Below are 23,395 nucleotides of genomic sequence, written 5' to 3' on the forward strand. Positions count from 1 at the left end.
ACAGGTCCAAGAGTGTGCTTCTGATTTACAAAGAGAAACACGAAACAACACCATCAACACTCCAGAAGCCCTCAACAGCTTGAGTTCTCCCTCTCACTGATAGGCACATGCCCACTGGCGTAGAAGGATGACAACAAAAATGAGACAATAATGGCATGATCTTACAATAATGGCATGATCTTTAACCACATCAACACCCACCCAGTGGGCACAAGAAGATGATGAGGGGATAAAGTCTTATGTTCAGAAAGGAGCCAACGAGGGCCCTATCATTCATAATTCCTTTGTCAGTGTTCAACCATCTTACAGCAGAAATGGCACCAAAGAAGTCCTTGCAAGATGGGTTGCTCAGTGTGACCATAACTTCTTCAGTGGGGAACTTAGGAAAATGAAATCTGAATTCCATATAAGCAGCAAACATAGCACAGAGCAAGAAAGACAGAGATGACAGCTTCTTGGTGAAAAGACCACCAAGCTGATCATTTTTTAAAACACAGGAAGAGGGGTAAAAGGGCCTTCTGGTCACATTCTACAAGATTGCACAGTCTAAGTAAGAAGAGGCAAGGAGGACCGCCTGGATGGCTCAGTGGGTTAAGCCTCTGCCTTCGGCTTGGGTCATGATCCCGGGGTCCTGGGATCAAGCCCCGCATTGGGCTCTCTGCTCAGCAGGGAGCCTGCTTCCTCCTCTCTCTCTGCCTGCCTCTCTGCCTATCTGTGATCTCTGTCTGTCAAATAAATAAATAAAAAATCTTAAAAAAAAATGTGGCTACTAGATGGGGCGCCTGGGTGGCTCAGTGGGTTAAGCCTCTGCCTTTGGCTCAGGTCACAGTCTCAGGGCCCTGGGATCGAGGCCCACATCAGGCTCTCTGCTCAGCGGGGAACCTGCTTCCCCGCCCCCTCTCTGCTTGTCTCTCTGCCTACTTGTGATCTCTCTCTCTCTCTCTGTCAAATAAATAAATAAAATCTTAAAAAAGAAAAAAAAGAAAAAAAAAATGAAGAGGCAAGGAGCCTGAGTAAGTGGGGAGGGCTAAAAGAGAGAAAGCCAGTTCTGAATCCACTGAGTGTTCAGTTTTCTGCCATCTTGAATTTCCAGCCACTTACTGTTAGAATCAGGTATTAATTTGCAATTGGAAAAATAAATGGAATTGTATGGCTCTTAAAATTCTATGGAGAAAAGGAGTAAATGGTTTTTACCCCAGTGTTCTTAGCATGAATGAAGTTATTTCTTGGCTTCTTCTGTTTTAATTTAGATCTTCCTCCTGGCCCATTTCTTAAAATGTCTCTGATGAAAGACATCACCACATCTCTAAAGCAATTATTGATTGTTGTTATTATTATTATTTTTTTTAATATGTGACACAGAAGTGTGACCAAAGGGGAAGCAAACCACACAATCTGATTTACTCCAAAGTGACAATGGCCCCAGTTTTCATGCACCTGCTGGAAGAATTAGAAGATGGAAAAGAAGAGGGAGGATGGGGAGCAGTAGTGCCTTTAAACAGGAGGCCCCGGGGAAGATCACTGCGGGTCACGGATGGACAGACACCCACAGCGAGATGTGAGCCAGCACGTCTAGACACAGCAGGAAATGCTCCAGGCGGTACAGAGTAGTTGATGTTGCCACAATCAAGGAGGAGCTCTGAACGCCTTCATCTATTTTTGTTCCCAAGCAGAGTGGTGCTCCCTGCATGTATGGCCAGACCTTCTCTCTCTACATTGTTGTTGTGCTTTGGAGAGGTTACAATTTTGAGTCAGCTTCGTAACATAACACTCAAAGAAGAGCTCTCTGCCAGCTATCTTTCAGCATTCACAAACCATAAATGCTCCTCATTTATGATAAAAATATCAATGCTGAACTTATGTGATCACACTCTAATAAGTTGCAAATGATGTATGAAATGAGAAATTCTAGCATAGTGCTCAGAGAATTAAAAAATCTTCTCTGCTCTCTTAACTGGGTTACGTACGATAGAAACAATGTACTACAATGCATACAATTCAGACACATTTTTCCTAGTTTGGGCTGAGTAGCCATTGTCTCTGACAGCTGCCTTCTATAAGCTCTTAAAAAATTTTCCCAGTACCTGAATTTTTCAGAAACAAAACAAAATACCACTTCTTTAATTTCCTTTAAAAAATGAAAAGGCTATTATTAGATCTCATCTGCCTCTGAAGAGACCCATCGGAAGCTACGGTTGTCATTTCTTTGATTCTACTCATCATGATGCCAGATTCCCAATCTTCTCATTCTTTTCCAACTGGGATGTTTCAATCTCCAACCCCCAACCCCTGCTTCTGACGCCTACTTCCTGAGCACCTCTGGCAAAAGCTGTAGAACTTGAGAGCCAGGACTCACTACCGCTTTCAGACGTCTCTCTTCAGAGAGGCCTCACCACACACAGCAATTCTATTATTCTGCACTAACTCACTTCCTATCACACTTCTATTCAGCGTCCACTCACCCTGTTCCTGTAAATCACCTTCAGCCCCCAATTAATTCTCTTTTGCTTTCCAATGACAGCAGATTTTTCCCCACCTTACCTATACAAGATCAAGGCCATAAACCCAGTCTTTCCATCTCAACATTTTCTGTCCATTTCACTGCCCTCACCTCCCTTCCTCCCACATTAGAAGCAGCACCCTTTCTCTCTAAGTAGATGCCTTTCCTGGCATCCTGGACCCCCTCTGACATTTGCTCCAAGATTCATCTTTGAATCTCTAGTAAGGTCTCACCAACAGATACTCCTATGTAACTTGTGCAATGAGTGAATGAACGAACAAGTGAATGGTTAGAGGTAATACGCCATTCGCAGAACTGCTGCGCATCTTCACTTTGAGAGGTCGAACCTGTACTAATAAAGAGTTTCTGGGAAGCTGGTCCTAGTGAAGACATAAGATTTTGCTTGAACATATAAGTACTTCCTCTCACAGAATCTTGATTCATCTTCTAAAAGCTGCTCTTTTGCTTTATATATGAGTCAAAGTTTATGCTTTAAAGGTAATGTTACGGGGCGCCTGGGTGGCTCAGTGGGTTAAAGCCTCTGCCTTTGGCTCAGGTCATGATCCCGGAGTTCTGGGATCAAGCCCCGCATCGGGCTCTCTGCTCCGCGGGGAGCCTGCTTCCCCCTCTTTCTCTGCCTGCCTCTCTGCCTACTTGTGATCTCTGTCTGTCAAATAAATAAATAAAATTTTTTAAAAAAAAGTTTTAAAGGTAATGTTACAATGCACATATTATAAAATACTGAATGTCCTAGACCTTAACAAAATACTCCTCTCAAGTTTTGTCAAATCCATCATCAAGGATATTATTGTCAGTTTATATAAACCCAGGAATATTATTACAGGCAGAATGGAACCAAGACATCCACACAACTAGAGACTAGACCAGACTAAGAAACCAATCTTCTTCTTCATTGCTTTTTTGCCTAGGTGCATAAAACATGTGAAGCAGGTAACTCATTAACTATACACAATTGCTAAAAGTTCAACCAAGAACCTATAGACCTACCACAGGGAATCCACAGTCATGACATTATGTCATACTAGTTCCACCTATCCCTTTATTCTAACTTTGTTTTCCATTTGCTTTTTTTTCCCCCTTCTTGTTGAAGTATTTTAAAGCAAATCATACCCCTGATGCCATTCTACCTGTTAACCAGGAAGTCTCTCTGAATCTTATCTAACTGTAATAACTTGTACCTAAAAAAACAACAATAAGTACTCATAAAATATAAGAATTCAAGAACAAATACTACTTATCATTTCTGGTTATGTTAAAGTACATTTCTTATTTGGGTATTTGAAAATCATAATCTTTATAGCTACCATTTACTGACCAATGACCAGGTGTCAAGCATTACATTATGAAATGTATCTATGATCTCATTTAATCCTCAAATAAGCCCTGAGAGGAAAGTGCTATTATCATCTTCATTTAGCAGAAAATTAATAGCTATAAGAAAAATGAATTAACGCACCAGACTGATTCAGCTACTGAATTAAAAAGAAAAAACAACCCAGGATTTGAACCCAGGCCCTCTGACACCAGACCTGGGCCACTTATAAACTATATAGTGCTGCCTGTACCAGATATGGGAAGATATGTGTCTTGAGGATGGAGATACCTTCAGACATATTTCATAGTTCTGTACAAATTCATATTAAAAAACCCTGGGCTCCAACAATAATATTCACTACTTGCCTTTCTCATAAATGACAGAATTAGGATGATATACCAAAAAGAAAAGGTGACAGGGGGCAACATAAAATTTACATGGAAATGAGGCATTTCAAGGAAAATCAAGAGTTTGTATGTATTTCCTACCACATATGATGGTAGGAAAAATACATAACTTCAGGAAAGAATGTGACTAAGGTACCAGAAGAAAATAAATTTTATCTGAATTTAACTACTATGAAAAGACTTTTTGGAATTTAATTACCAGAATAAGACTTTCCAGGAGTACTACCCTGCTGCTATTTTCTCAAATAAAAGCCTATGCCAGCGGCATGCATGCATGAGCAGCCCTGTACTAAGCTAAGTACCCATTTGTGGCACTTAGGTCCTATTAAACAAATTCTCTGATGAGAATGAAATACAGTAATACATTAGTTGTGAAACAAATTTACAGCTTTAATTAATGAAGCCTTAGAATACATCAGTAAACAAAGTAATGAAAGTTATAAGGGAAGTAGTCAGCCAGTGAACGATGTCATTTTCATTGGCCCATATAATTTACAGTCTGTTGTAGATTAATTGACACATCTCCTCACAGGGAAGATATGAATGAGTACACACATGCAGAACTGAAATGCCTATGCAAAACAGAAACACTGGGAGTATTTCTGTCACCAAATTGTTCAAAAACCAATTCTAAATGCAAGCCAAAGGAGACATGTGTAACATATAAGGTTAACTAGTGTGTATACACACACACACACACACACACACACACACACATATATATATATATTAACAAAGACTCCAGATAAACCCAATCCTATAGCTCAGTTTATACACACCAACACTGTTCCACAAACTTGTCCCTTTCTCTGGCCCCAGCTCATCTCTCCACCTGCAGTCTCGGGCCGATTTCCTGATGCCTCCAAAGGGACACTGACCCACCAAAGACTTCCCCTCTCCTCTGAGGGCAGTCTCTCCTTTGTTACTGGATCCTTCCTGTCAACAAGCTCATTTTCTCTCCCACTCCGGTTTCTCAAAAAAACAAACCGTCAACAGACCCCTTACCACACACTGGTGAGTAAAACTTGGTTGGGGAAGAAAACAGGGTATGGTAAATCCTAAAGATGAGGAGACTGGGTATAGAAAAATGACTCAGAGTACTGACACCTGATGAGGCTGCAAGTTAAGATACCAGCCACATGACATACTAGCTCTGTCACCTATTAATCGTACCGTGCCTCAGTTTCCCCATCCATAAAAAATGGGGACAGTATCAGTACCTACCTCATAGGGTTGTTATAAGAGACAAGTAAGTAAATATTTTTAAAAGAGCTTAGAACAGTGCCTGGCACATCATAAGCATTATGTAAGTGCTTTGTTAAATAAACAGAATAGAAAAGAAGAAAATAAAACAAAATTACGGAGGATATCTGGGGAAATGACTGCCTGACTTTCCCAGCTATACCCTTGTAGAGTGGAGAAATTACAAACTTTCAACCAGACAGATGTTCTCTAAAACCACTTTACTCATACAAAACTTATCAAATTCATTTTTTACTAATTATGTTAATGTCAGGACTGTACAAAATTCCAATAAATCAAAGCATGTTATATTTGCTGAGAGTGGAGTCCAATGTAGCTTTATGTGCAGGGAGCTCTGGGTTGGTGCTGTTACACAAGCAACTGAGGTAGGTAAGCTGGACAGGAAGAACAGGGTCGGTGTATGTGAGCAAGATGGCATCAGAGGTTGACTAAGTCTTTGTGACTACTTACAGCAACAGTTGTCTTGCATGAGAGGCCTAACGTTCAGGGACATGTCTGGGTAGAAATTTTTTTGAGATAAAATTAATGGGCTTTCTAAGTATGACCCAACTTTAGTGACAATTTAAGTTTTTCGGTGGAAAATGTACCCTTCCTGGTATTGTCGAGATACATGTGGGTCACTGTTCCACTGAGTTGAACCAGAAGGGGATGATTTTCATAGGTTGTCTCCTTTTGCATTTGCCATCTCCAAGTACTACTAACCTTCTTACTACTGGCACACAGTAATAGTCAATGCTACTGTGCTTTTCTTAAAAGTATTTGAGAAGGACTCAATTCAGAAAACCAATTTCTGTATCACAGAGCATTTTTGAGACCCTATGTTTAGTATTATCATTATCAATAATTTATAACAACTTATTATTAAGACTATCAGTCTCTGGGGCACCTGGATGGCTCAGTGGGTTAAGCCTCTGCCTTCAACTCAGGTCATGATCTCAGGGTCCTGGGATCGAGGCTCGCATCAGGCTCTCTGCTCAGCGGGGAGCCTGCTTCCCTCCTCTCTCTGTCTGCCCACTTGTGATCTCTCTCTCTCTCTCTCTCTGTGTCAAATAAATAAATAAAATCTTAAAAAAAAAAGATTATCAGTCTCTGAAGTTCTAACTCTGACTCTTATGATCTCTCTCTCTGTCAAATAAATAAATAACACACACACACACACACACACACACACACACACACACACACGACTATCAGTCTCTCAAATTCTAACCCTGGTTGACTATGCAAACTTTCTGTGCCTTGGTTTCCTCGCCTACAGTATCAGTGCTGACGATATTTTTAAAGCATTTAGAATGAAGTCTGGAAAATGGTTAGTGCTCAGTAAATGCTGGCTGTTTGCTTCTTAGAGGAGGAAAGGTTAAAAAAAATAAAAGTCCCAACCAGTTGTCTGCCTTGTGGGAGGAACAAACATCTACTGCTTCTCAGCACACCTCCACCGGCTTAGCCCACATTGGCCCTTCCACCTATACCTGGACAAGGTAACTTCCTGTGATTAATGGTCAGGATCAATGCCATAAATATTATACTTGGGATGTGTCTTATTTTTTGTATATTATAGCAGTCATGATCTTTAACAACAAAAGCATTCACTTAAATATACCATCTTTTGTCTACAGATTTACTTTGTTTGGACTGGACATGGAACTCAGAAAAAGAAAAAAAAATCAAATTATCAGTTTCCCCAACAAAATAATTGCAAGACAATTTAAGAGGGAGAGAGGGAGGGAAACTGTAGCTGAAAAGTGACTTGTGAAACTTACCAACTAGCTGTAATATATGGGCTTGATTTGGATCTTATAAATTACAAATTCCTTATCTGGGATTCCAGATAAGGAATTTGGAATTCCAGATAAGGGTTCTAGGTAAGTGCTAATTCCAGATAAGGAATTTGTAATATTGTATGAGTCAATATGGGAAAACTAAAGGTTGGATGGAGATGGATACTTGATCATGAGGGAATATTAAGGGGCGCCTGGGTGGCTCAGTCGTTAAGTGTCTGCCTTCCGCTTAGGTCATGATCCCAGCATCCTGGGATGGAGCTGCATGTCCCGCTCCCTGCTTGGCGGGAAGCCTGCTTCTCCCTCTCCCACTACTCCTGCTTATGTTCCCTCTCTCGACATCTTTCTGTCAAATAAATAAATAAAATCTTTTTTAAAAAATTAGGGAATATTAATTTCTTAGGTGGTAATTTCTTTGGAATACCTCTTTTTAGGGATATACCCACATTTGAAAACAGGATATCTGGTATTTGCCTCCAAATAACCTGGAGGCAATGAGGAGGACCGGAAAGGGGTGTGGTTTAAATAAGACCAGGTCTGAGCTGATCACTGTTGAAGCTGGAGGCAGGTACCTGAGGCTTTATGATACTATTCTACCTTTTCACATCTGAAATTTTCTAAGGAAAAAAAAAAAAAAAGTTTAAAAAAGAAATGCAAGTTGGTTTTAAAATACCCATACATCCCACACTGTTGGGCCTAAGAAGAAACACACGGTCTCAAAATCATATCTTACCTTTGTAATACCTTTTTCTGAGAAGATGCAAATACTTTACACTTATAAGCTAGGCTGGGAGCCATGAGAAAAGTCAGATTTGTCACCAGTTCCAAGATGAATGAAAAGACAGAGGCAAGTGAAGGGGTCAGGGCAGCTGCAGTCAACAGCAAAGACCAGAGTCAAGTCCGGTCTCCAGATCTGTGCATCCTAAGGCCTCTTCAAAAGGTAATGGTGACTTGCCCTGTGCCATCAATGGAACCAAAACTACTCACAGCAAGGTTCTGAAAACTCCCTAGAAGAATAATCGCTGTGCTGCCCAAGGTCTCAGAAAGCAAGAAAATAAATCTGAAACTGTGCCATCACCTCGTAAGCATATCTATTTATTCTTACTTATTCTTTTGCTCATCATCTTTACGATGATTACGATGTAGAAGCAGTGAAGAAGGACTTAGGCTTGATGTCTTCTAGGGTCATGACTTCTCAGGTGGATTATCAGAGAAGTGTGTGTGTGACAGAGGACAGGGAGAGGGGAAGAGGGAAAAAGGAGGAAGACGAAGGGAGAGGCGGGCACGTACGGGAGCCCGGCCACGTCACAGAGCAGAAAAAAGGTCCAACTCCTGGTCTGAACTGGGAGACCACAAAAACATATTTTGGGCATCCTGCACCCAGGTTATTTTCCTACTTTCATCAAGCACATAGGAATAAAAGAAGGGGAACTCTGTTGCTTAAACCCTAAAAGGATATTTTAGGAGATTCCAAAATGTTTATAACAAAACTAAGAGAGCAGCTAATTTTAATTCTAAATTAACACATTCCTGTGGTGATGCAATGTGAACATTAGTGGCAAAGGGGAATTTACATCGTCTTCAAAACCTTAGCTTAACAGGAATGAGTAGAAGAGTGACCTCATGCCTCCCTTTTACTTTTCCTATAGTTTGTTAAATATTTTAGAGACAACATGTTATATAGACAATGTTACGGGGAATTTTTGTTAAACTATCTGGAAACCAAGCTTTCTAAGACAGTCTTCAATATGTTAGCAAGTATTATCTCCAAATAATCTTTCACATTTCTAAAGCAAGTGCTAAGCTGCAATTTGGATCTGTTTTTCAAGCCTTTATTTTCTTCCCTTTTTAGCACTACTGGTTTGTGTTTCTAACTTACCGATTCATTTCCTTCAAAAGCATATAAAGTAGATTTTGAAACTATTATCATTGTTAACTACACATCTTATAAATTCTGTCCTTGCTATCTAAAAATATATCTATTTTTTTAACCAGGAGAGAAATACTCCAGAATTATTTTGTATTTATTAAACAATGTATGTGGCTCAGAGTTGCTTAAAATTGTCAGCATTTTAATAAGCATCATTTTTTAAAACATGGTAAAGTTGGGTCATGTGTGATTTGTGTGATATAATTTTAATTCTAAATTTAATTTTTTTATTTTATTTTATTTTATTTTTTTTAAAGATTTTATTTATTTATTTGACAGACAGAGATCACAAGTAGGCAGAGAGGCAGGCAGAGAGAGAGAGGAGGGAAGCAGGCTCCCCGCTGAGCAGAGAGCCCGATGCGGGGCTCGATCCCAGGACCCCGGGATCGTGACCTGAGCCGAAGGCAGAGGCTTTAACCCACTGAGCCACCCAGGCGCCCCCTAAATTTAATTTTTTTAATGTAAAAGGTGGCATGCATTGTGTTCAACTTTAAAGCAAATACCAAAAAATTTGGAACATAAAAAAATCTCAACAACGGTAGAGGCTTTCGAATAACAACCAAAACATCCACTACAGGTTTTTCCTAAATATTAAAAACTTGCCCTAAGAGAAGACTCTGAGAACTAAGAAAAAAAAAAAAAGAGTATATTTGAAACAGCTTACCATTTTACAGCTCTGAAACTCTAATGGGACGGTTTCCAAGTACTTACCCCCCCTCTTGATATTATCTAACACAGGGAAGACAACAATAATGCAATTGTTTACCACAAATTTGAAAAATACAATGTGTTGACCTTGATAAGCAAACCAACTTTGCACTTTAGAAATATTGTCTTCCTTGCATTATCAATACAAAATAACTGGAATAACAGACCTGATATTAATGACATACTTTCATTCAGTAATAATTATCATGGTTCTAAACCCCTTTTGAGTTTTTCAAAGAACTTCTGTATGCATCGCCCCATTTAACTTTCATGGGAACCTCCAGAGGGTAGGCAGGTTAGAAATTCAGAGTTCTACAAATGAGAAAACTGCAGCTCACAGAGGGAAAGTATACAAGGTCCTATATTCCAAAGCTTGCCAATTACAAATGCTCACCATTGCAACATGCAGAAATCCTAGGCATGTTTCCATATGCAGTTACCTGATTGGTCGATTCTCTTTACTGTCGAAGAGTGAGAAGATGACCTCAAGCTCCTCCCCCAGGTTGGAACACATGAGGCTCTTCATCTGCACAAAGAGGTGGTGATTGCTGGCCTGCACTGGGGTGTCTTTCTTCCGATGTCGGTGCTCCATCTGAATAACATGCCCCAACAAAAACATGATCAGCATGGACTGAAGAAAACAATGTGATCCAACAAACTAGCTAGCTATGGTATGGTTATGATGTCTGGTGGTACCTTTTTCCCCCCCTGTGGATTTGGCATCTGGTTGGATGATACACTCTGAATTTTCTTCCAACTTCTAAAATAAAAAACCACGAAGTCTGCAGACCATCAAGGAATCTTGCTTTAAGAATTTGGTTTGTTCTATCATCTAATCTATCTATCTATCTATCTATTGAGGGAGAGAGGGGGAAAGGGGGAGAGAGACAGAGAATCGTAAGCAGGCTCCACGCCCAGCACAGAGCCCAACATGGAACTCCATTTCAAAACCCTGAGATCATGACCTGAGTTGAAATCAAGAGTCAGATGCTTAACGGACTGAGCCACCCAGGCGCTCTAAGAATTTGGTTTTAAATCATTAATGTTAAAATGATACCAACTTGCTGAGTAGGTTCAGACAGCATGAAGTTCAAAAGATTCGACTGTTCCCTTATCAACTTCCAGGGTGAAAACAAATTATTATTCATCTTTAAAAAAGAAAAAAAAAAAAACAGACTAAACGGTATCTGGTCATTTCACTGACAGTAGTTGAACAATGCAGCCATGATTTCACATTTTTCATAATTAAAAGTCCTTTTAAAGCATACGAAATTGCAGAATTATGGTAGTTTTCTGAGACATGCTGTGGTAGGTGATATTCAATCATGAGAGCAAGAAAATGTTTCTAACCTGCCGTGGAACTACAGGGAGACAGAGAGGGGAAGCCGGTGAGCTGGCTAAGGGGAGGAGCAGCACCCATGTCCACATCTCATTCCTGCCTAGCAGAGGCTATACTTGGGAGGTAGGATCAGAAGCGGGCATTAACACAAGTGAAGGAGGAAATGAATCACTAATAGTTTTGGGGTGAACAGAACATGGGGGTGACCAGTCAGGCAACACACACTTGTTAACTGTCTCCTGTGTGCCAAGCAGTGAGAACGCACTGATGAGAAAACAGAAATAGGCCCCACCTGCACGGATCTTATCTACCAGGGGGAGCAGACATCAACACAATCATCCTGCATGCAGACGGGAAACCACAACTATGACAAATGGAGAGGAAGAACCAGTTTACCATGAGGATCTGGAAGGATGCAATCTGACTTGTGTCTGGACAGTCAGCACGTGTCCTGAGAAAGTGACACTTTGGCCAAGACCCAAAGAGGAAGCAGGAGCAAGGAATAATGTAGGACAGTGGTTCTCCAGCAAGGTGCTGGAAAAAAACCTAGTTGTTCTTCCCCCTAACCTATTATAGGCAGATTATTTCCATAACATACAATAAAAATGTCATGGTAATGTTAGAATGTTGTGATGGTTTCTAAACCTTTGCTCACCATTTTTGTACTTGGACCAGTTACAAACAGTCCATGGTCCAGCTAGTTTTTGGACCACCTTCAAGGAGAAGTGATTCATGGCAAGAGCACAGGGAAAACATATACAAAGGACTGTGTATTCGCAGAACAGGTGCGGAGAATGAGGAGGAATTTTGCTTTCCTAACACAGATTACTAATGGCCACCTCTTCTGGCTCACTTCACAGTTTAAAAAAAAAAAAAAAAAAGAGCTCAGGAATTAATTCCATAGTAATGGGGTAATATCCCTTCCTAGGGGTAAGGCACATAACCCTGTTTCTACATTAACCACTTTTTTTATGTTTCTTAGCTCAACAATTCCTGACTGACCAAGATCTGAAAGGAAAAAACACCATCTAAATTTACAATTGTAAATGCAACAGGAAGAGATTATGAGAAGTTTTTCATGCTTTTATCTTTCATTTGAAGTACTCAAAAGGTAAACGGTTAAAAACGCAATTAAGCAAATGCATCTGTAATCACTGTATACTCAACAGGTACGATGGACATCTCTCTGCGAAAGTGAAGAGTCCACTTTCTTGTAAAGTGCATCTCAGCACTGTGTTACGTGTTAGTGATGATTGCTAGAAAAACCTTCCTGCAGAGAAATATTCTAACCATAGGGGAAAAATAAAAAGCATAGTTCTGCCTTGTTTTCTGAGAAGGTTGCTCTATTTTGTGCTTTTTAAAATTCTTTTTTTACCAAAGCAAAAGAAGCATCATACGTTCATACAACTACATCTCTTTAATTCACAAAGAAGCTTTTTATTTTCTGAAAATGCTAACTTATTTACTGATATACTTAAAAGTTGAGGGTAACAGCACAAAGTACTATGAAGAAATGAATGACGATTATGGACTAGAGTGGGAGAAACAGGTGTAAAAACCTTATTTAAATAAAGGACCTCAAGGAGGTCTTTAGAAACCTCTGATCTTTATTTCAAACAGTGCAAAGCTCCTAGCTAGCATCAGTCAGAACATTCATTAAAAATGGAGCAAAAAAGAAAAAAAAAATTAGCTCCTTTACTCATGCAAGGAATTCAATATATCTAGATCAGTGGTTCTCAACCTTGGTTGCACTTTAGAATCACCAGGAGAGCTTTTAAAAAATACTTATGCCCAGGACCTATCCCAGAACAATTAAATTAGAATTTCCAGGGGATAGGGGTCCAGACAGTGATAGTTTTAAAAGCTCCCCAGGTGATTCTAATGTGCAATGAGGGTTGAGAACTATTGATTGAGATCATATGCAAAGACATGCAAATCAATGCTGACTGAAAAATGCATTGCTGCATCTTCTGTAAAATTACTGCCTTCAAACCTTGAGTTTTTGCATGCATGCCTGTCCTAAGCCTGATTATCCACATGTGATGTAAGTCGTCACAAATGGCTCCGAAATCTCCCCTTCACCCACCCACCATTCTTCCAGGTCTGCAAAAGATGTGGACGTAAGTAGGTTATGATGACTTGTTTATCTCCTGGTAACTCACTACTATGGGGAACTGCTAAAAATATCTCTGTGAAAATATTATTACAAAAACAAAATTAAAAAGGCATGTTCACACTTCAAGGGCTATAATTTGGTGGTTATAACAAACAGACAAAAATCCATCTGTGAAATGAATTATGCTTACAAAAGCACCTACCCGCCGCTCTAAATGTGCTTATTGTTTAACCAAACCTTTGATGTGGAAAAGAAAGAGATTCATTCCAAAGATTTATTGAAGGGATGCAAATATTTAATCCTCATATAATGTATCAATTACTGGGTAGATTGCCTATACCACGGTTTTTCAGCTTCAGAACTACTGATAATTTGGGATATTTCCTTGTTGTGAAGGCTTTCCTGGGTTTTGTACAATGTACAACAGCTTTCTCTGGCTTCTACGCATCAGACCCAGAAGCACCTCTCCCCACCTCCATCCACCCACCCCCCAATTGTGACAACCAAAAATGTCTCCAGACATTGTCAAATGTCCCCTGCTCTCTGTTTGAGAAGCTCTGGTCCACCCACTAAGGAGCATAAAGCAATTAGTTAACATGATCTTATAAAACCAAGAAAGGTTTATAAAAAGATACTCTGTGTGCACAGATAAACAGAGAATCTAGCTAAGGCTCTCTTTATTTACAGGAGGATTGGGATCTGGCCTTTGGCAGAAAACCAAATGTTCCAAGTGGACATATGTTAACACTGTGAAGTTTAGCACATTTTACTGCTTAGATGAACATAATTAGGTGAGAAAGATCTGCTAACAAGGCTATCCGAAACCTAAAGCAAGACTTTTTTTCTTCTTCTAAAGATGCAGTATGGATTTAGCAAGATACAAACGTTTGTGTTTCAAATAGGACATGGAGAAGACATAGTAAAAAAAAAAACAAGTGCCAACGATCAATCAAACATCCCCTACTGGGGCACGCATGCCATGGCCCTTGATCTGTAAGTGATGACAAACACCAAAAAAACGACGCTGACGATGATGACCGGCAAGGCATTGGCGGTGGTTCCTGTGAACTTCACCAGTGAAGTTACTAGAGTCAGTCACTTTTATGCTGCCCAGAGAAAAAGAGCAGTGCGATGGACAATCTGATTACTGCTCGGCCAGGACATAAACAGGAACCGGAAGCTGCCTTGCAAAGAACAGGTTCTTCTGCAGCTTATAATAATTTGGGTTTTTCTTGGGCTGCTGTCTTTGCTTTACCAACAGTAAAATACAACCACTACCAGGAGAAACTAAATTTTCAAGGAACATCACAAATGAACACCTTGGGCAAGGATTTGAGCTCTAAAAATGAAAAACACCCTGGCCTGGAAGTCAGTGCTCATCAGTGGGAGTCCCCTGCACCAGTGACAGCCACTGCTCATTGATCCCAGCCCAGATGAGACCCCAGAATCGTATCAACATAGCATTCCCAGCGGTCATCACTAACAAATCGGAATGTTGAAAAAGATGGAATCAATTTGCCATCCAATATGGGACATCAGGTGAGAAGAACAAAGATAAAATCACACACACACAAAACCAAACTAGAAAAACTAAAATCTACTGGTGTCAGACACTGTTAGTTGCTTATCGAGTATATGCCACCCTTAACTAAATACGGGACGTGATTATGTTCTTGCCAAAGAAATGTAACTGCAAATACTGTGCAGAATTTCTAGCCCAGCTCTTTCAAGTCTTTCTCCTTCCTACTGCTGGAGAGCAGATGTCATGGCCAGAGCTCTTACAGCTGTACTGAACTTGGAAGTATCCTTGACAGTGGAAGCCATGGACTGTCTGGCAGAAAAATAAAGAGTCTCTATCACTTTTGACACCATGAAACCACACACGGGCCCAGAACCTCCTGCCTCCTGGCCTGCATATTGTGAGAAAGAAAGAAATTTCTATCATGTCTAAGCTTCTACTATTTCACTGAACAAAGACAGATCTAATCTTAAGATCTGGCATATAAGGTATCAATTATTCTTGCCACTTGCCTCTCTAATAAGGATGAAATAAAGGTGAGCGAGGAATGTAAATCGACTGAACGCTTAGGTGCACTGCAAACATTAACTGTCAAGGAAAGGTCACTTACAGGCATTTCTTATTTAATCTTCCTAACAAACATGGTAAGAATTATTTCCTTACTTAACAGGGGAAGAAACGGAAGCTCTGAGAGACTAAGCGATAAGCTCAAGACCACATGCCCGAAAAAAGGGAATTCAAATCTAGTTTTTTGGATCTACACCCATGGTCTTTTCATAAGACCATGATGACCTCAAAAACACTGAGTGATGGCTTATGAAGTACAAAGCACTATACAAGATTACCTTGGGGGTGACAGAGGGAGTATAAGATACTGCCTACCCTGAAGAAACTTCCAGTCGAGTGAGATTAAAAAAGTGAGCGACAAATTTGATGCTCAATCCCTTAAAGAAAGCAACTGTAACAAAGACGCTCCACTAGAGGATGGGGCTCGAAAGTAAATTACACAGATTTTACTTGTTATACAAGTGAAGAATGAGGGGTAACTTGAACTTGAGATACTCTTATTTTGTTTCCTTCCTCCTTCTCTGCCTCCCTCCAATTGACATTTAATTGTGGTTTCTTCTTAGCACTGATGCCACAAAGGTGTGCCTCATGAAACATCTCTCTCAAGAAGCTCAATGTGAAGGAAATTCTCTACAGAAAGCAGAATTAATTCCAACTGACATAATAAGGTGCAGATAAAAAGTCTGCAGAGCAGTGATGAAGGAAAAAACTGAAAGTGGTAGAACTGCTTTCTAAAACTCAGACATCAGCTCTGATGGGCCGTCTGGTGATTTCCCCACATTTCTCAGACCCAGATCATCTCAGGTCAAGATTATCCCCACTATTCTATGAAAACTACCGTACACTTGTAAAGCTATCCAAAAGAGGCAGGGTCTTCCAGAAATGAGTCTACTATTTACCATAGGTGCTGTTTCTTTCAACATTATAGTAAGACACATGGGAAACCATATCAAAGTAAAATTACACTGGCATAATGGCTTTTGAAAGCCCTCCCCAGCCACAATCTCCTTTGATTTGGGGTTTTAAAAGAGCTTAGTTAAATATCAGGAAATTAGGTAATTTTTATACAAGTATTAAGAATATAAGACTAGGGACGCCTGGGTGGCTCGGTCAGTTAGGTGTCTGCCTTTGGCTCAGGTCATGATCCCAAGGTCCTGGGATTGAGCCCCACATCGGGCTCTCTGCTCAGCGGGAAGCCTGCTTCTCCTTCTCCCTCTGTCTGCTGCTCCCCCTGCTTGTGCTCTCTGTCAAATAAATAAATAAAATCTTAAAAAAACAAAAATCAAAACCAAAGGATACAAGGCTAAATACAAGGCAGACTGGACCAGATTTTTAACTGACCATGTAACTAGAAAAAAACTCAAGTGATAGGTGATGAGCAATATGATCAAACATCTTAGAATCACTAATAGACTTCAGAACTGAGGATGGATTAGGGTCTAGAAGGGGTGGGGTAAGACCAGCAGTTGCAGACAATGGAGGAGACACTTTCAATGGATTTTGTGTATGGTGGTAATGGGGGCAGGGAGTGGGGGGTAAAATTTTGGGGAAGAATAAGCGGATATAATTAGTCTCAGCACTGTACTGGAAAACAACAGATAAATATATAGGATTTGTGGGCATTTCGCTAAACTAACAAAATATACAAAGATGTGCAAAAGAACTTAAAATTTCTTTGGAATTACTTCCTAATATCTAAGACTTGAGAGCTCAGTAGAGCCCATCATATGATTCTGGAACAGGTAAAGTGCCTCAGTTTTTTACCTGGGGCATGGTCACCTCAGATCTCAATTCTCTTGACTTGCTCCAAATTAAACTTGGAACATCCTGTTCTTATAAAATCAATCAAGTATGAAGAATGCCATGGAAACCACAAAATTAGCAGTGAGGCTGTGAGCCAAGGTTCCTTGTACCTACCAATCGGTAGAGCTCAGTAATGCTGATGTCCTCTGGATCCACCATCGCATACTCTTTCCTAGGCACCAAGTCCAGTCCCAGTTGTCTAGAAAACACAGAAAAAATTTGGGGGAAAAGTCACTTCTATAGAATATATTAAAGAAGAGTATTTTTACTGTGTCATCTCGAAATCGGATATGTCACCCACCATCCTTCATTCACTTCTATCTTCTGACTTATATTACCTGGCTACCACATTTGGAGAAGCCAACATAACCAGGCTGGACATGGGGCATAACTCGAGAAAGATGACAAAGGCAGGTCAATCAAGGGGATGGGCAGGCACTGTGCCCCTGGCACTGGAAGCCCCGAGAACCATCACCACAGAAATGCTTCCATCTTGGACAGGGGTGGAAACAAGAGTGAGACATACGTTCATTCTAGAAATCAAGAGTTGAGAAGAGGGAAGTCTGGCCTTTAGGATTTGACCTTGCATTAAATAGCTAGTTACATCCAGAGCAAACACATTTCTAATGTGAATTTCTGGCAACATGTGTAGTCCTCAGTTACAGAAAGTTCTGGGGTCGGTCATTCGAAGAAACTCAGGAAAGACAGGGGACAGAAGTTAAGGCAGCACAGTTTTAGGCCTGGGGCAGTGAAACGGTTTAATCCTTCAGGTCAGATGGATACAGCTGACATTTGGCTTATTGTACTGAGAAATGTTCTAAGGTTATACATTTAGCTTCAGTGAGAGCAAGTGTGGTGACTGATTTGTGAGGTTCTACCACAGATGGAGGAAAATCAGTGTAACTGCCACTTCACCTCTAGGGACCTTGGTGACATCCTCCTCTCCAGGGTGCCCGCTTGACTACAATGATATCAATGTTGTATCATTCTGTTTATCTCCTGAACCTTCCACAACCACCCCAAAGGTGTCACAATGTCTCTGTGATGCCCTGTAGATCAAGGCCAAGATACTGTTTCTCTCCCAGACTCTCCTCAGTTAGCCCATTCCATGTCTCACTGTAATTCTCTGATGATAATTTTTTCTGTGTCCCTTTCACATCCTCTTCTAACACGGAAGCCTTCTGCCATGGCATTTCCAGTTATAAAACCACAGCTTTCTCCCTTGGGTATTTAAAAAAAAAAAAAAATCCTGAAATCCTGTACCTTCCCCCAAACTTCATTAGCGCTTTTGTAAGTAGAACTCATTAATTTGGCACTTACTTCAAGCCAGGCACTGACCCAGCCACCCTGAGGGACAGTTGTTCTTATAATGGCAGTAGTTATCTTTGATGTGAAAAAGTTTAATTTTCTTTAATTATGTTTCTCTTTGAGAAACATACAAATCACACTCCCATTCTCTAATTTTTGTTTAACTTTCAAATCATAAACAGCATTGTGATCTGTTCTCAAAGTACCCATGTCTCCCTATTATGGACTGAATGTGTCCCCCACAAAACGTTTATATGAAAGCCCAATACAGCCAACCCCATTATGATTATATTTGAAGACATGAGGTCATAAGGGTGGAGCCCTAATCCAATAGAACTGGTGTTCTTATAAGAGGAAGCAGAGACCCCAGAGATTTCTCTATCTCCAGGCAAGCACAGAGGAAAGGTCATGTGAGGACTCAGCAAGAAGGCAGCTGTCTGCAAGCCAGCAAGAGAGCCCTCACCAAATTTAAATCTGCTGGTACCTTGATCATGGATGTCTAGCCTCCAGAACTGTGAGAAAATACATGTGTTGTTTAAGCCACCCACTCTATGATATTTTGTTATGGCAGCCCTAGCAGACTAATACATCCCCCCTTGGTCTACCTCACCAGGGATTCTGATAGGGTCTGTTCCTCATTCTCTGCCCCCTCCCAAGAGAGAACCACTGCACTACAATGTAAGACATCATTTCACACCAGGTCGGTATTGCTGAGGAAAGATTATCTAGCAAAGGAAAGAGGATATATAACTACACATGAATCATGGCACCAACCTTACCCACAGCTCCTTCTTTGAGAAGCTGTCCTACCCTGGGAGGCATGAGGAATTGCTGAGGCAGTCTAGTCATCTGACATCTCCCCTACCCCAGGCATATGTGACTGGCTTACAGATAGACACCTGACCTAAGGACAAATAATCCATGGACTGGCCAATAGCTTATGAGTGGCTGGTAGAAAACACTCAGTCTAGACAGAAATAGTAGGTTTTGGCTTTCAATGAGATTCCTTCTTTGAGAATTTGGACCTGGAAAGTCAGAGCATTAGCCATATGGCACGAGGAAGAAAAGATACACAAAGGACAACTGGTGTCCATCACTGGAGAATGAGTAAACACCAACTCTAGCCGCAAAGGCTCTGGAGCAGGTGTGAAGTCCAGAAACCTCCTGGGCTTGGGGTCCCAGGAGCCTTTAACTTGCAAGTCTTTCTCTCCTAAAGCTGTAATTGTTCAGCTCCTGCTGGCTTCCTGGGTCCTAGCTGTATGAAGATAGCTTCCTCTGTTTTGATTTTGTTTTGTTAATTCCTAGGTATATCCTTAGGACACCTCTCCCAGTGTTTTGAGATTTTCCTAGTTCACAGAACAGGATGGGGCAGTGCTTTAATATCAGGAAGAAGAAATGAGGTAAAATGAGAAAGGAGAAAATGCTCAGGATACGGGAAACCAGAGCAGGGAAGGGAGGGGCACACTCTTTATCATTTCAGTCACTGCACTGCTCTGGGACATCAGGAAAGAAAGATGAATGGATTCTCCCTCCTGTATGATCTTAGTGAGAAAAGTCAAAGGACAACACAGGACTCTATGGAGAACAGAAACAGGTACCATTATTTTAACTCTGTGTGGCACTTCCAGGTGTGGACACTTCTTTTCGTGGCTCTGTTAAGGAGCAAAAGAAATAGCTCCTCCTCCTCTTCCTCCCAAGCTTCCTACATGCAGAGGGCTTCTCTTTACCACTTGTTAGCAGTATGATACACAACACAAGATTGAACGTTCTTAATTTACGGTCATCCAGTCATCCAGAGATCTACACGCTGACAGATAATTTTGCAGGACAATCTGATCTAGTTTAATCTAGATAATTTAATTATCTAGAGATAATTCTCTTGCATTATCTGAATTGGCTTTTCATTTAGCACTACTCAATAAGACAGCTGATTTAATACTTACAAGAATCCGGTAAATGCACAATCTGTGTGCTGTAAGTTGTTTTTAAGTTAAGTGGTCAAAGAAAACAGAATGAGACCTCAGAAATTCATGAATTTGAGGATGAGCTATATAAATTATATTGTTCATTTTCATGCATCAATGTTTTACCAACTTACCATAAATTAGCCACAGAACTGTCCAAAGTAAAGCTAGAATTTACATGAGTCAAAACGGAGTCATGATTCAGTCATAATTAATGTTTTTCTCTCTGTCATCATCTTCCTTCCTAAAACCGAAAAAGTATCTTTCTGTCTGCTCTATATTTCTAAGCTATTTTTGATAAGCTACTTCATCCAACTTTCTTCCTATTTACAAACTCATCTTTAAAGAAGGACCAGCATAATGACTAAGAGCCAATATAAGTCAGTGAAAACTCAAAGTTTTTTTTTTTTTCCAAAATGAAAAAGAAACACAGGATAGATAGCATGGGCCCCTTTCAAACAGCCTTGAGATTACCCCCACCCAGCCTGCCTCATCTCACACAGCAAGATGGGAGGCTCAGTGCAAATGGCCGCCATGTTTTCTTCCCCAGGAAATGTTGTGTGTTTGGACTCATACTGTCCTGGAGCAGAAACGGCCCACAGACCTTCTCTAGTTCAACGTACTCCTTCCACAGGTGAAAAAAGTGAAGTCAAGAAGGGCTCAGGAATTCTCCTCATGTCTCAAAAAGCAGCATTCCTAGTCTAATGCCCTGTTGCCATTCCACACCTATGGTTGTTTTTTTTTTATTCCCCACAGGAATCAATCTTGTAGAGGTAAATAACTTAGGGCTACCATACTGCTCATCTGTAAAAGATGAATGGCACATCTTACTCAACAAAATAGCCCAAGTACTCAAGGTGAGCATGAGGCTTAAAGTAGGTCCATGTGCTCCTATCTGTAGTCATCACATCTCAAAGGAATCGAAACTGGCTTCTGAGGGAGCAACTTCCTGCAGTCAGAGGAAGCTACACTCTAGCTTCAAGTTGATTTTTCCAGATTCAATAAGAGGTGAATTTGTCTGTGGTGTATGTCCTGCCATTTCCCCCTTTTCTGCCGGCTTTTCTTTTATTCTGCACCCCTAAGATCCTCTGAAGGTCCAATTAGCCAATGAGGACTGAGAGGGGAAAGGAAGGGAGGACATGACCATGACACTGAGAGACCTTTTCACTTCTTGCAACAAGCCCAGGATCATAGTCAAAGTGTATTCTAATTCCTCACCCACATATTAGCATTCATACTTAGTACAGTATCAGCCCTGATCAGAGCTTTAAATGATGAGATTTACTGAAGTGCTTGGCGGTTATTTTAGATTAGTCATAGTGTTATTTAAGAATAAATCTTGGTCTGCTTTTTACTGAGTTCTCCAAAGCCGCTCCTCAAAGGGGCCAATATCTACACACAGGCGGATTCAAGGGCAATAATCAATCCCCGACTGGTGCACCTGTTTTAAGACTTTTAATAGGCAGTGTTAGCACCAGTGTCTCCCTCCAGATTACTCTGGTGACATATTACCACGATACGGAAGGGGTATATATTAAAAGCAAACACACATGCCAAACCTAAAGCTTATTTTTAAATAAGACCTATTTAGCAGAAGCCTTATCCGGTTGATCCCTGTAAATATTTCATATTCTGCGAGAACCTGCACACTGTCGACCTCACAGGACACTAGAGAACAAACAACATCCTGATGCCCTCCCCAGCCTGGGAGGATCCAGCTCTCAGCTCCATTGATGACCGTCTTCCCTAAGCCCCCACAAGGAGAAAACTGAAAAAAAACCCATATGGTGTTTTTGGCGTTATTACCACACAGTGGCTCACACCTATGTGACATCTGTCACCAGAGACACCCCCCCACCACCACCACCACAGGGGACGGTACTCACTCATTGCCCCAGTCCAGGCGGGCAGTAATGTGACGCTTCACATCCTTCATTCGGTCGTGGGTCAGATGGCCCACCAGCACCTGCCGGCGCAGATCCAGGATCTCATTCATGATGTGCCACAGCCGATGGAAGAGATCGCCTTCATTTCTCTGGGAAGTACCCAAACACGGAAGCGGTGGTCAGTCCCCAGAGTGAGCGGCGAGGGAAAGGGAAGGACAAACCCAGCTCAGCCTCCGTGTGCCACTCGGTAGGCAGATTCTCTGTGAACGGGTCCCTCTCCCCTCACACTCACATACGCCCGCTGCGTTCTACGCTCTCATCCGGGTGCACGACAGTGCTGTCCCAGATTCCAACCTCCCCTTCCAGGAGTCCTCACCAGGCCTCCACGCCCGGAGCCTACATGCGCTGCCCCTCCTCCACCTCCAACCCTCCTTTCTTCAGCTCCAGCCACATTCCGCTGTCCTTCAAGGCTCCACCGGAATCCACCTCTGTCAGGAACCTTCCGTGATAACTCTCACCCACATTTTTTTCTCTCTTCTCTCAACATTGGTTGCATACAATGTAGCCCGCTTCAACAGAAAACACTGTGTTCTTATTATTTCTTACATGCTGGTCTTACTGCTTTACTATATTTCCTGTCACAAGCTGGCTCTACACAGAGAACTCTCAAACCCATTCACTGCTATTATCTGGTCACTATTCAGACTTCTATGAACAAACATTGTTTTCTTTCTCACTTGTTAAATACTCATGTAGATTCAATACTCTCCTGGGAAATGCATCAAGCAAGGCGACTTAACATAAGGAAGATGGGTGAAACTCCCAGCTTCAAATGCTGCTTTTGCTACTTATTTGTTTTAAAGGCTTGGCGAGTGAGTTCTGTCATCTGTGAAACAGGCAGTCCTACCTTCCTGTAAGGTTGTTTTGTGGACTGGAGATAATGTTGGTGAAGAGAGGACAGCACAGTGATG

General features: G+C 41.1%; 1 protein-coding gene across 1 annotated transcript in view; it reads right to left on the reverse strand.

Moving 5' to 3' along the window:
* Positions 1–23,395, reverse strand: part of DOCK4 (dedicator of cytokinesis 4) — a 422,803-nt gene that overhangs the window by 197,240 nt on the left and 202,168 nt on the right. Inside the window, exons 6-8 of the mRNA XM_080818711.1 lie at positions 22,425–22,573; positions 17,381–17,465; positions 10,363–10,514 (exon numbers count right to left, since the gene is read on the reverse strand). Of these exons, the coding sequence (XP_080674837.1) occupies positions 10,363–10,514; positions 17,381–17,465; positions 22,425–22,573 (386 nt within the window). The remainder of the gene's footprint in view (positions 1–10,362; positions 10,515–17,380; positions 17,466–22,424; positions 22,574–23,395) is intronic.

This window comes from Martes martes, assembly GCF_963455335.1.
Source record: "Martes martes genome assembly, chromosome: 11".
Lineage (NCBI taxonomy): Eukaryota > Metazoa > Chordata > Mammalia > Carnivora > Mustelidae > Martes > Martes martes.